Source organism: Bubalus kerabau, chromosome 1 (genome assembly GCF_029407905.1).
Source record: "Bubalus kerabau isolate K-KA32 ecotype Philippines breed swamp buffalo chromosome 1, PCC_UOA_SB_1v2, whole genome shotgun sequence".
Classification (NCBI taxonomy): domain Eukaryota; kingdom Metazoa; phylum Chordata; class Mammalia; order Artiodactyla; family Bovidae; genus Bubalus; species Bubalus kerabau.
In genome coordinates this window covers 56,118,823-56,132,654 of record NC_073624.1, presented here as the reverse complement: position 1 = coordinate 56,132,654, position 13,832 = coordinate 56,118,823, and the positions used below count along the sequence as shown (strand labels likewise).

General features: G+C 33.5%; 2 protein-coding genes across 6 annotated transcripts in view; one reads left to right on the top strand and one right to left on the bottom strand.

Moving 5' to 3' along the window:
• PARPBP (PARP1 binding protein) overlaps positions 1-4,466 on the top strand; it is a 67,875-nt gene extending 63,409 nt beyond the window's left edge. For 3 of the 5 annotated variants that reach the window (XM_055575324.1, XM_055575297.1, XM_055575306.1), the window contains 2 exons: positions 2,289-2,424; positions 2,885-4,466. In XM_055575324.1, the coding sequence (XP_055431299.1) occupies positions 2,289-2,424; positions 2,885-3,225 (477 nt within the window). In that variant the 3' untranslated portion in view covers positions 3,226-4,466. Of the gene's footprint in view, positions 1-1,530; positions 1,868-2,288; positions 2,425-2,884 lie in introns of those variants that run through there. The other 2 variants (XR_008712857.1, XM_055575314.1) reach the window with 2 other exon arrangements.
• Positions 3,614-4,716, bottom strand: PMCH (pro-melanin concentrating hormone). The gene is made up of 2 exons (XM_055575451.1): positions 4,468-4,716; positions 3,614-4,116 (listed from the first exon to the last, which is right to left on the bottom strand). The coding sequence occupies exons 1-2, from the start codon at positions 4,714-4,716 to the stop codon at positions 3,910-3,912; spliced, it is 456 nt and encodes a 151-aa protein (XP_055431426.1). The 3' UTR covers positions 3,614-3,909.
• Between the last annotated feature and the right edge of the window lie 9,116 nt (positions 4,717-13,832).

The window sequence follows — 13,832 nt, the reverse complement described above, 5'->3', positions numbered from 1 at the left end:
TCCAGCATTCTTGCCTGGAGAATCTCATAAACAGAGGACCCTGGAGGGCTACAGTCCATGGGGTCGCAAAGAATCGGACACTTCTGAGTGACTAAGCACGCACACATAAGTGGTACTGATGAAGGTTTTTTGGTGGGAGGTTGAAGTCCCTCAAGCCACCTGTAGGTGCCATCACTATTTGGATACTATGGGAGTGCTCCTTGCCAGTCACTTAGCATCTGTTTGCTTTCATGGTCTTACCATACTCTTTATAACTCTTTGCAAGCGGTAAATTTATAATTTTCTATATAGGCAGTTACCTTGGTGAAATGAAAGAAACATTGTATAAAAATATATTAACAGTATTGGTTTTGTAGATGGAAGTAAAAGTTTTTGGATAATTTGCTCTAGTAATGATATGTAATATAAATTTTATTTTATTAACTATTTATTTTAATAGTTTTATTAATTGTTTTAACTCTCTACTTATGAAATTAATACAATCCAGAAAGGGATTAAAGTTAAATCCCTAGTTAAAGCCTTCAATTGTATTTTAGGGCATCTCATGGTAGAACCTATCTAAGAGTAGTTGCATTCTTGTGGATTCATGAAGATCTTGCGCTATAGCTCCATCCATTGTCAAAGCCTACTGTATTTCACTTTTTAAAAAAATAGTTTTGATCTTTTACATTTTCACATTTTTTCAATTTTGTGTATTTTTGTGCTTAAATGGAAGATAAATTCTAATTGTCTGAATCTTCAAGCAAATTAAACATAATTTTTAGTGTTCTGGGAGCTAGAGGCTCTCATAAATACCATTACTCAAAAAGATATAAAATTTGTCATCCTGAGAAAACTTGCTTTTATGAAGCAGCTGGACTGGGGACTATTCTAATTTCTTCTAAATTATAGTCAGTGGGTTTCACTGCCATTATCTCTGCAAACATCAGAGGGGGTTAATGCAGTTATCTCTCTGAATATAAAACACAATATATAATTACTGAATATATAATATAAAATCTTGCTGTTTTAGACTTCGTGAAATGTATCAATATATGCTCTGTGAGCTTTGTTCAGCATGATGTAGTTATACTTTGAAGTATTAATTATTGAATTGTTGAAGTCCTCTTTATTTAATCATGTATTTGAAATTTAAACTTGTCTATTTCTGAAAAGGATTTGAGATGATTTCTAATTATTTGGAGAAATCTCACTATTATAATAACTAAATGGCATTATACAGCAGCTGCAATTGTTGAAATTTGCATTATCTGTGTAGATTACTTTGTTTTGAAATGAATTCCTCTTCTTAAAACAGCCACTGGTTTTATGTTTACAGAATGCATTTCCAAAAGTATTTTCTTGACATCCTTTTCAGTGCTTAAGAATTAAATTTAGCCTTCTAATTTTCTCCTATTTCTCATGTTTTAAGATAATTACAGGAGTATATTTTGAATACTCAGCTATTAAATCACTTGGTCAGATCTTTTTGTTTGTTGTTGTTTAGTCACTAAGTCCTGTCTGACTCTTTTGCAATCCTGTGGACTGTAGCCTGCAGGTTTCTTTGTCCATGGCGTTTCCCAGGAAAGAATACTGGATTGGGCAGCCATTTCCTTCTCCGTGGGATCTTCCCAACCCAGGGATCGATTCCACGTCTCCTGCATTGCAGGCAGATTCTTTACTACTGAGCCACCAGAGAAGCCCATCTTATTTCTTAATTTTCTAAATATTCAAGTTTTTAATTAAGAAATAAAGCCTTTCATTCAGCACTGTTTTATCTTGTTTCTTTGTTAGTTGCCTATTTTTGCTTCTTTTACCTTTTCCTATTTCTCTATTTCATCCTAGTGTCTCTCCCTTCCTTAGTTTCTCTAATTTCTTTTTTTTCCCTAAAAGAGTTTACTCTGTAATTTGTTAAGATTAAAAGCTTCTATTTTTCTAGGATTATGTATATCATGTATGTCATTATTAAACTTATAATAAAATCCACTTTCTAAGGCAACTCGGACATAGGAATGTGTAACAAAGGCCTTTGTAGAGTTTATAATTGATTTGGTAAGCTTTTACAAAAATTATCAAAAACATACACAAAACTGATATTACTGAAAAAAAAAAAAAAAAGCTAATTGTAGCAGTGAATGAGTTTGCAAACTATGGAATATTAAGGATTAAAAGTTCCCAATAGATAATGAAATTTTTAAGGGAAATTTTTATGGTACCTCAATTACTACAGAGTATATTTCTATATATATGAAAAAGTAAGTAAAAATAAAGGGCAAATTGCATATTTTCTTCTTCTTTCTTGTTACCAGACGAAGCAAACCTCAATTAGATCTCAGTTTGCCTGTACTTATAAAGATGACTGCATGATAAGCAAGGATAAATGGAATAATGTTAATTCAGCATCAAAGCCTTTGTGTGTTCTTCACATGGAAAATGACCTTTCTGGTAATTGACCTAATTGAACAATTTAATAACAATTTAATTCTAGTGTACTGATGGTTTTAACTTAAGTAAAACTAGATTTTTTTTTTTTGTAATGTAAAAGTTTATATTTTTAAAGACTTGAGTTTATTTTAAAAGTCATATCTAAGTACAAATTGGTGTATAGAATTAGGACTTAGTTTGATTTAGTTAAATGTATTTAAGAAATAACTTGTAGTAGCATTTAAGGATTGTGTTGTGCATTCAGACAAAGCAAATTTATTGTTTGTAGGGATGAAAAGTGATACGGTAAAATGAAAAGAAATGTGATGGTAATATTGCTGTATCTGTTAGTAATGTAATTTATATTTGATTGTAAATCATAAATTTTAAAATATTCTTTACTTTAAAAGTTTATAAAATCTCATGTGTAATAATTTTAAGTATTATGTAATTTCTTTCCTCTTTTCATCTTGCATAACAGAAGGTGTAAATTCTTCTGTTGGAAGACCAACAATTGGAACAAGTTCTGGAAATGTTCATCTGGGCAGAAGTGAAAAAGAAATAGTAGCAAGAAAATCAAGTAGTCTGACAGGAAATACAAGCTCAAAAAGGAAACAGGTGGATTTGGATGATGAAAATATTCTCTGTGATAATGGAAATGAACCACTTCAACACAAAATTGTTAAGATACGTAAGACATCAAAAGATTTGCAGAATAAATTGGATGGCAAACTACTCAGAGTTGCAAAAAACAATAGATGTACCACCAAGGACAAATTGATTACTGGCCAGACGAAGTTGACTCAGTTTTTTAGATTATGAAATTATCTTTTATGTTCTTTAGGTTTGTGTATATATATATAAAACCATTTACCAAATTCTTCTACTTAATTTTTAAGCAATGAAGGTGTAAGTTATAGTGCTTTGTTATTTTGGTCTGCGGTGTACGTATGGTTAGCATGTTAAGCATTGTTTTAAAAAAGTACCAGTAAGTCATAATTATGCAGAAAATTCATAAAGTTTAATGCACAAGTAAAGCAATCATTTAGGCATAACAATACCACTTTCTTTTAAAACAGACATTTAAAATAATACAAGTCATAGTAACATTAAGGGCTTTTTTCCCGAGAGGCAATTAAATGATTTTGCTTTCTTTTTAAATGATGATGTGGACCAACAGGCATCAGACTTGCCAACAAGGTCGATAGACTCTTCCCAGCATACACCTAAGCACTGAAGGAAAAAAAAAATTGTTTAGAGGACTAGTATCGCACAAAGTTGATTAGAAATAAAAGAATGGATCTAGTATAGCTAAATCTGAGTAAATTACAATTGTAATAACTAATTAAATACTTTTTAATTTCACATCTTTTGCAAGAGTCACTTAATATCAAGTACAAGTTGAACCATGGTCTTGTTTGATTTTGTTATGATTGGACCCAAATTCCGTTAAATTCAAAGTTCTATTTTATGATATTAAGGTATAGGAATTCAATTTTAAAAAAACTACTCACTGTCAAAATCTCTCCTTCCTATAGGAAATTTAGCTGAGTTTTCTTCATCCCCAATTTCTCTTTTTTCTTGTGTTGATTCAGTATTTTGAACTTCATTCTCAGCTGGAAAAGCTACAGATCCTTTTAGTGCAAGATAAGGTTTTATAGCCAGATTCAGTGGCAGGCCATGATTTAAGAAATTATGTTTGGAACCTGCATTCTGTAAAGAAAAGGTTGATTTGTGTTTTAACTGTTCTATTGGGAATGGAACTATAATACAATTGTGTAATATTCTTATTGATCAATTTAAATATGCCCTGCACTGTTTTTACCCTTTAAGAAATACTTTAGATACAAGATTTTCAGGGAATAAAAACTTTTTGAATAAGAGATATTTCCCAGAATGGAAGAACAACCTGGTATGTATGAAATTTGTTTAATTGTTCTAATGCATACTGTAACTTTTTTTCACATGCTTCTGCTTATAAAAGTATCAACTTTACTTTCAAAGGATTCATAAAGATCATTCAAATTTCCATTGAAATAAAGGGCAAGTCGCATTACCACTTACCTTTGAATTTTTGTTTTCTTCATCATTCATGAAACTGCTATCATCATTTTTATATTGCTCCAGGGAAGGAACAACAATTGATTTTTCTGCGGTATCTTCCTTCTGAAAGGCTTTCCCCAGCCTCAACGTTTTAAATACCATGTCATCTTCTAAATTGCTTATCGATTTGGATGCTGAATGTGAAATGCCTTGAGAAAGCAAAGAAAAAGTTAGTATTAATATGTAGGAAGAGAAACTCATTTTTGCCATCCTTAGTTTGATGTTTGCATAGAGTCAAACAAGGATGTATAAAATGAAGTGAAATGTCTCAGTCATCCTGCTTTCTAAATGATTCTTGCCTTTATATATTTTCCAGCTTGAATAGAAAACACTTGAAAAACTTTCATCAGTTTAGAAATGACTCATCAGATAGAAACCAACCTTTTGTAGAGCTGGTAATACCTTGTTTTGGTTTTAGTGGCATATTGTTTAAGTGTGAATTTTCTCAGAATCTTATTAAGATCCTTGGTAGAAAGCTTTGTGTTGAGGAGATTATAGTCTCTTGAAAGTGAGTTCTTATTAAGGAAGACCACAGGACATCAGACTCTCCATATTCTTTTCTTGTTTATTTATATTGTTTCCTTCTGTATATTTTCAATTAAGTACAATATTAAAACTGAAGTTACTTCTTTTACTCAGGATGTGTGTGTATGTGCTCATGCTCAATCATGCCCAACTCTTTGCGACCCCATGGACTGTAGCCCACCAGCCTTCTCTGTCCTGGAATTTTCCAGACAAGGATACTGGAGAGGGTTGCCATTTCCTACTCCAAGGGATCATCCCAACCCACGAATAGAACCTGTGACTCTTGCATTGGCAGGTGGGTTCATTACCCCTATTGACACCTAGAAAGCCCTTCACTCAGGATTATAAGGGTCAAAGTTTAAATACTTTCAATCCTGATTAAATTGAAATAATCTTCAAAAAGATTTTTTTTTCCATAAATGCTTGGAGTAGTCTTTGGTGTTTAAAGTACATATGCCTGTCAGATGTGTTTCTATCTTTGTATTTACAGAAGATTCAGTTCAGTTTAGTCGCTCAGTCGTGTCCGACTCTTTGCGACCCCATGAATTGCAGCATGCCAGGCCTCCCTGTCCATCACCAACTCCCGGAGTTCACTCAGACTCACGTCCATCGAGTCAGTGATGCCATCCAGCCATCTCATCCTCTGTCATCCCCTTTTCCTCCTGCCCTCGATCCCTCCCAGCATCAGAGTCTTTTCCAGTGAGTCAACTCTTCACATGAGGTGGCCAAAGTACTGGAGTTTCAGCTTTAGCATCATTCCTTCCAAAGAAATCCCAGGCTGATCTCCTTCAGAATGGACTGGTTGGATCTCCTTGTAGTCCAAGGAACTCTCAAGAGTCTTTTCCAGCACCACAGTTCAAAAGCATCAATTCTTCGGCACTCAGCTTTCTTCACGGTCCAACTTTCACATCCATACATGACCACAGGAAAAACCATAGCCTCGACTAGACAGACCTTTGTTGGCAAAGTAATATCTCTGCTTTTCAATATGCTATCTAGGTTGGTCATAACTTTGCTTCCAAGGAGAAAGCGTCTTTTAATTTCATGGCTGCAGTCACCATCTGCAGTGATTTTGGAGCCCCCCAAAATAAAGTCTGACACTGTTTCCACTGTTTCCCCATCTATTTCCCATGAAGTGATGGGACCAGATGCCATGATCTTCGTTTTCTGAATGTTGAGCTTTAAGCCAACTTTTTCACTCTCTACTTTCACTTTCATCAAGAGACTTTTTAGTTCCTCTTCACTTTCTGCCGTAAGGGTGGGTGTCATCTGCATATCTGAGGTGATTGATATTTCTCCCGGCAATATTGATTCCAGCTTGTGCTTCTTCCAGCCCAGCGTTTCTCATGATGTACTCTGTATATAAGTTAAATAAGCAGGGTGACAATATACAGCCTTGACGTACTCCTTTTCCTATTTGGAACTAGTTTGTTGTTCCATGTCCAGTTCTAACTGTTGCTTCCTGACCTGCATACAGGTTTCTCAAGAGGCAGGTCAGGTGGTCTGGTATTCCCATCTCTTTCAGAATTTTCCACAGTTTATTGTGATCCACAATAAACTTTGACTGTGATCCACACAGTCAAAGGCTTTGGCATAGTCAATAAAGCAGAAATAGATGTTTTTCTGGAACTCTTGCTTTTTCGATGATCCAGCAGATGTTGGCAATTTGGTCTCTGGTTCCTCTGCCTTTTCTAAAACCAGCTTGAACATCTGGAAGTTCACGGTTCACGTACTGCTGAAGCCTGGCTTGGAGAATTTTGAGCATTACTTTAGTAGCGTGTGAGATGAGTGCAATTGTGTGGTAGTTTGAGCATTCTTTGGCATTGCCTTTCATTGGGATTGGAATGAAAACTTTTGGAATGGGACTTTTCCAGTCCTGTGGCCACTGCTGAGTTTTCCAAATTTGCTGGCATATTGAGTACAACACTTTCACAGCATCATCTTTCAGGATTTGAAATAGCTCAACTGGAATTCCATCACCTCCACTAGCTTTGTTCGTAGTGATGCTTTTATTACTAATATTTATTAGTGAATTTAGCAGGTCCACAAAGAGAATATTTACATTATCCATAAACCTTAATTTTAGATAATGAGTGTGTTGTATAATTTTTAGTTAAACATTTCAGAGTTAATTTCTAATGGTGACCCTGCCAAGTAAGAGAATACATTCTTGTATATATTCTTCTGGTATACAGTGCCATAGTTTTTCTAGGGTATTTTTCTAGTTTTGGCATTGCTGGCTTATATATTATGTGCATTTCGGCTTTTTAATGCTGAAATGGCTACAGAATAGTAGTAGCCAGTTTAAGCCCCCACCTGCAAGGTATGAGAGTTCTTACTGCTGTAGGCTGTAGTTAACACTTGGGTATCTTATTGTCATTTAATGTTTATTTCTCTAATTACCAAGGAGGCTGGATGTCTTTTCATATGCTTATACCATTTAAAGAAAAATTTTTCATTATTGGGTTGTTTATTTTTTTCTTGTTGATTTATGGAAGTTTAATATATGTTGGATATTAATTCTTTGTTGTGTTTTGACATTTTTTATTACATTATGTCTTATCTTTTGAATCCCTTCATGATGTCTTTTGGTGAACCAAGCTCCTTAATTTTAATGTTTTAATTTTTTTGTGGTTTTGTGGTTAATATTTTTAATATGCTGTTATTTGGAAGTCCTTCTGAGATCATTAACATATTTCTATATTTTCTAAAAGTTTAAATGTTTTGAATTTCAGATTTAAATCCTTAATTCATCTAGAATCTTCTGTTTAAGAACTAAATTTCAACTTTCTCCAGACGTCCTTAATTTCTTGAATAACTCATCTTCTTCCTGCCAATCTGCAATGCCATCTCTGCAGTGCATTAGGTTCCTATGTATGTGTAGGTCTCTTTCTGAACTCTATTCTACTGCCAAATCTACAGTATTAATTGTTATAACTTTGAAATAACTTCTGATATCTGGTAGGTCAAGTTTCTCAGCCCTCTACTCAGTGACCAGTTTTTCTTCCATAGAAGTTTCTTGGCTGATTTTTCCGTTTCTTTTCCACATAAATCTTGGAATTTTGAAGGGAATTACATCCGTTCTACAGATTAATTTTGGAAGTGAATTGACACTCTTAAGGTAATTTACTTATTCATGAGCATGGTACTTTTCCATATTTATTAATATCTTCCTTAATCTTTTAATGATATTTTATTGTTTCCTTCATATCTTTTTCTTACATATCTTTGTTTCAAGAATTATAATTGTTTATAATTTTCCCAGCTCGTACTAGTGCTAAAGAGCCGATCTGACAATGCAGGAGACTTGGGTTTGATCCCTGGGTCGGGAAGACCCCCTGGAGGAGGAAATGGCAACTCACTCCAGTATTCTTGCCTGGACAATCCCAGGGTTAGAGGAGCCTGGTGGGCTATAGTCCATGGCCTCACAAAGATTCGGACTCAACTGGGCAATTAATTACATAATTTAATTAAGCTCTTTATTTTTAGTTATTATAAGTGGTATTCTTTTAAAAATTTACCTTTTCTAACATATTGCTGGTTTGAACACATGCAGTTGGCTTTTCTCTAGTGTTCTTATATACAAAACACTTGTTAAAATCTTGAACTCAATAGTAACAATACTTTAATTCAGTAGTTTATATTAATTCTTTGTGATTTCCCATGAAGACAGTTGATATAAATAATATGTTATTTCCTTCTTGCAAGTGTGTGTGTTTGTGTGTGTTTATCTCTGTGTCTGTCCATGTGTGCAAACAGACTGACTCAAACTTGTGAATGTTGGATATGGATATAACAATTCTTTGCAGTATTACTGATTTTACAGAGAATGCTTTCAACTTTTCACCTTTGAACATGATGTTTGCTCTAGATTTTTTTGTAGGCTCCCTTTATGACTTGCAGGATGTTCTTTTCTATTTTTAGCTTACAAATAATTTTTATCATGAATTATTGAATGTTATTGAATGCTTTTTCTGCATCTCTTGAGATGATTGTATTTTTTCTCTGCCAGTCTTTCATTTAGAAAATGAACAGATTTTCCCCATATTAAACCAACCATGTATTTATGAAACAAACCTTTTAAAATATTATTGAATTCAATTTGGTAATATTTGATTTATACATTTTGCATTTATTATCACAAGTGAGACTGATTTATAATTTTCCTTTCTTTTATTGCCAACATGGTAATATGTTGTTCAAATCTTGTGTCTTACTGATTTTTTGTCTGCATGAATTATCAGTTATAGAGAAATATTTGCAAATCTTTCATTATGATAATGGGTTTATCTAATTCTATTTCTAGTTTGCAATTTTTCCTTCATTTATTTTGAGCATATGTTATTAGGACATTAAAAGTAGAAATTGTTTTGCCTTTCCCATAAACTAAACCATGTATCATGACCCTCTCTAGCTTTAATAATGTGTCTTTTACTATCACTTTTCCTGTATCATGTGTATGTTTTCTATGTGTCTGTTGTAAATATCATATAGCTGAATTTGGAATATTTTGTCTTTGTTGTCTTTGTCTTTTACTTGGAGAGTTTAGTCCATTTACATTTACCTTGTTTATTGAATTACTAATATTATGTGCTACTTTCTTTTGCGATTTTTATTGGTTTTAATATATTTTCTCCTTCCCCTTATTGCCTTCTGATTTAAATTTAATATATTTTTTGTTCTTTTCAGGTAGAATTGATTTTAACTAATGTTTGTTATTGTTGTACTTGGGTTTTTTTGGTTTGTTTTAAAGCCAACTTTGTAAAGAAGGATTTTCTGTAGCACAAGCAACTGTATTCAATATCTTGTAATAACCTAAAATGGAAAAAAAATTTTAAAAGGATATAGTTATATACATATATGGGTGTATAACAGAATCTTTTTGCTGTACACCTGAAATTAACACAATGTTGTAAATCAATGATACTCCCATATATATACATTCTTTTAAGGACTACCCTAGCAAATAACACTTTCACTAACACTTCACTAGACATTTTAGTATCTTCTTCAGTTATATACATTTATTAAAGTTATCAGTATTTTTGTCCTCCTCCCAAATAATGTAAAAACCTTAAAATTTTTAAATCTGGTCACCACTATTCCTAATTTGTATGCTATTATTTTCAAAAATTTAAGTTCTATCTTGATTTTTAATGAAACAAATTAGGGATTATTTTATTATTTTATGGGCTCCCCTGATAGCTCAGTTGGTAAAGAATCCGCCTGCAGTGCAGGAAACTCTGGTTTGATTCCTGGGTCGGGAAGATCTGCTGGAGAAGGGACAGGCTACCCACTCCAGTATTCTTGGGCTTCCCTTGTGGCTCAGCTGGTAAAGAATCCACCTGCAATGTGGGAGACCTGGATTCGGGGTTTGGAAGATCCCCTGGAGAAGAGAAAGGCTATCCACTCCAGTATTCTGGCCTAGAGAATTCCACAGACAGTCCGTGGGGTCGCAAAGAGTCGGACACGACTGAGTGACTTTCACTCATTATTTTATACAGTTAACATTGATTTAGATTTACCTACAGGTTTACTATAACTTCCCACCATTTCCTTTTATAGCAGATCTTCTTTGGATAACCATTTATCTTCTTTTTGAAGTACATGTTTTTAAAGTATACTAAGTTAGATGCTAGCTTAGTGAAGTTCTGTTAGTAATAAAATAAAAAAATTTTAAAAAGTTTTGTTTAAATGTCTTTTGCTGTTGTTCTTGAAAAATACTTTCATGACTATACAATTACTCATTTGATGATTATTTTCCCTTAGTACTTTATTTTATTTCAGCTCTTTTGGTTTTCATTGTTGCTGCAGAAAATTCAGCTATTGGTTTTAATCATGATTCCTTTATAGGTAATCTCTGTATTCTATCTAGCTGCTTTTAAAATCTTCTCTTTGGCTTCAGTGTTCTGCAGTTTCATATGATGTGTCTGGGCATGAGTTCCTTAAATTTATCCTGGCTTAAATTTTTGAATCTGAGGGTTGATGTTTTTCATGAGTTCTAGAAAAGTATTACTTAATATTTCTTTGTTTTTCTTTCTTTTTTTATGGCTGCACTAGTAGAAGGGCAGAGTCTTAACCACTGGACTGCCATGGAAGTCCCAAAGAGGAGATGTTTGTTTTTTCTTTGTTTGCTTATTTTTTAGTTACTATTTCTTTGAATATTGCTTCTCTCTTTTTCTCTTGTATTGGACCTGCCTGCTCCATATCTTTCTGTTTCCTATTTTTCTTTCTCTTTTTGTGCTACACTTTAAATAATTTCTTCAGCATTGTATTCCAGTTCACCTGTACAATTTCACTTGTATTTAATCTGCTGTTTAAACTGTGTATTGAGCTTTTAATTTAACTTCTTATATTTTTTTAAAGTTCTAGTTGGTTCCTTTTCAGATCTGCCTGGTTCAGTTAGGTTTTCTATTTTTATTCGTATTTTCAGTCTATTTTATTGCTTTAAATTTGTTAAACATTAATATTTATTTTTAAACATTTTATATTTTTATCTAGTTATCCAGTGTCTGCTATCTTTGCTTGTTTGATTCTACAGTTTGTTATTTCTGCTGATCCTAGCTCATGGTATCTTCTTCATGTATCCAGTGAATTTTCATTTTGTGCATATATTCATTGAACTGCATCCCAAGGAATTTTTGAAATTCCTGTGTTTTCTTCTGCCAGGGACCTGGAAGAGTATCAGTGCAGGGCCACTTCAGACCAAAATTTCTTCTTGAGGCTTTTTAGGCCCCAGAGTCAGTGCAAATCCTAAACTAAGTGAATATTGTCGTTATGAATTCTTTGGGATGTAGGGGTGTGTGTGTATGTGTGTGTGTGTGTGTGTGTGTGTGTGTGTGTGTGTGTGTATAATTTTATCCCTCTTTTCTCAGAACCACTTCTGACACAGGCACATTCCCTTCTACTAGCTGATTTTCTTTCTAGTGTACTTCCTTAGTGGGGTTCTGAGCTTTAAGAGGGAGTTTCTGATCTGGTCTCTCATTTTACATGATTCCTAAGTTTTGTCCTCTGTTCCAGCATATGTGGACTATTAACACCAAGTGCTAGGGCACCAGGAATTCACAGAATCTCTCAGAGAAAATGCAGGCTCTAGTCCTTGTTAACTCCTGTGAAATATTGTACTTCCTTTTTTCTGGTCCTCTGTTGCTTTCCTTATTTTACCACCAATCTAGCCATACTTAGCATTTTAAGGTGTTTTTTACTGAGAGGTGTTCTCTACACAAGTAGTCTGCCATATTGCTGGAAATGGATGTCTCAGTTCATTCTTCAGTGGAAAATTCTCTCTACAAGTAAGTTTGAATCCATTTGCACAAAATGTGTATGTATATATTGCATATTAAGTTATTTCCTTTTAAACTCATGTTATGGGGCTATATTTCAAGTTCTTAAATGGTAGTGTTTAATATTCTGATTTCTTTATATTGGATCAGAGATGGGTATAGTTAGCTGCTAATTCTCTTGAAGACTATTTAAATCTAATTAGGCACATATTTCCTGAGAGTGTATTTATAAATAAAAGATTTCAAAGTCCTCTGACTTCTTTGCTCTTAGGGCTCCTTTATTTTTTTAATGTAGCTAATCGTGCCTTGGTTTGTTTCCCAGGGTATGAACCTGCTTTGGAGGTTGTTGTTTAACCTACAAAAGTCCTTGTTAATGGTAACCTTTTTTTCTTAGCTGTTGTTCTGGAAGTGTAATAAATATTAGCAATTATGTATTTTGTTTTAAATTTCCACCAGATGAATTGGTTTGGCTGATCTTCACCCAAAATTGGGACCAAATCCAAACCATTTTGACAGTTTAGAAAAGTTAGTTAATGTTTTCCTTTATTTTGCTTAAATTGTCATAGTCTCTGAACATTATGAGGTTTTCCCATAACCATTTAATTATGGAGATAGTTTCCAATTTTTTTAAATGATAATTTTTTTTAAACATTGGTTACTCTGATGTGCAATGGAGCATAGTAGATTTCTTTTCCATTGATGCTGAAAATTAAGTGTCCCCAAGTGGTAGAGAGGAACTTTGAAGAAGAAAAACTATTGCCAGATGGGCTTGGGTGGTTCAGAAAACCTTGGAAAGGCAAAAAGTTTATATCAAATGAAATCTTAATTTTTTAAAGAACTACTACTAACACTATATATTCGTAAGTCACTTTGTCAAAATTCTCTTTCCTTCAATTAACATACCTTTGCCATGTGATGCCAATAAATTCATTGCACCCCAAATTAGAGATTGGTCATTGTTTTACTGAGAACCCTGAATTTCTTAATGGCTAATTTTATAAGTCCCAAAGCAAAGATTGCTCACTTACATTATCAAAAAAATATAGGTAAACTTAGAATTCCTTCTCAGATTTATACAGTGCAAAACCCATTCACCTTCACATAGTTTTATGAAAAAGATCACATTTCATGATGATGTAAAGTTTATTTCAGCAATGTAAAATGGTTTAACTTTTTAAAAAATTCAATGAAATTCAACACATTAAATGAATAAAGGAGAAAAAACATGATTGTCTTAGTAAGTGAGGAAAAGCACAGTGGCATCAGTTATGCCAAATGCTGCTGAGTGTATAAGATGAGTACTGAGAATTTATCTTCGATTTGGGCGTGTTGTAGCCATTGGTAACCTTAATGCAGTTTCTCAATGCTGGTAGTGATCAAATACCAATAGGAGAGGATTTAAGAAAGAATGGGAAGAGAAAAAGTGGTGATGGTGAATACAGACAGCATGCCAATAATTTACACTGAGGAATGAAGAAAAATTAGGCTGTGGATCCAGAAAAGGGGTGTGACACCAAG

Coding starts and splice junctions, on each gene's coding strand:
- PMCH (XM_055575451.1), bottom strand. CDS start 4,716: ATGGCAAAAATGAGTTTCTCTTCCTACATATTAATACTAACTTTTTCT. Junction 4,117..4,467: donor AAGAAAACAAAAATTCAAAG/GTAAGTGGTAAT, acceptor TTTTCTTTACAG/AATGCAGGTTCCAAACATAA.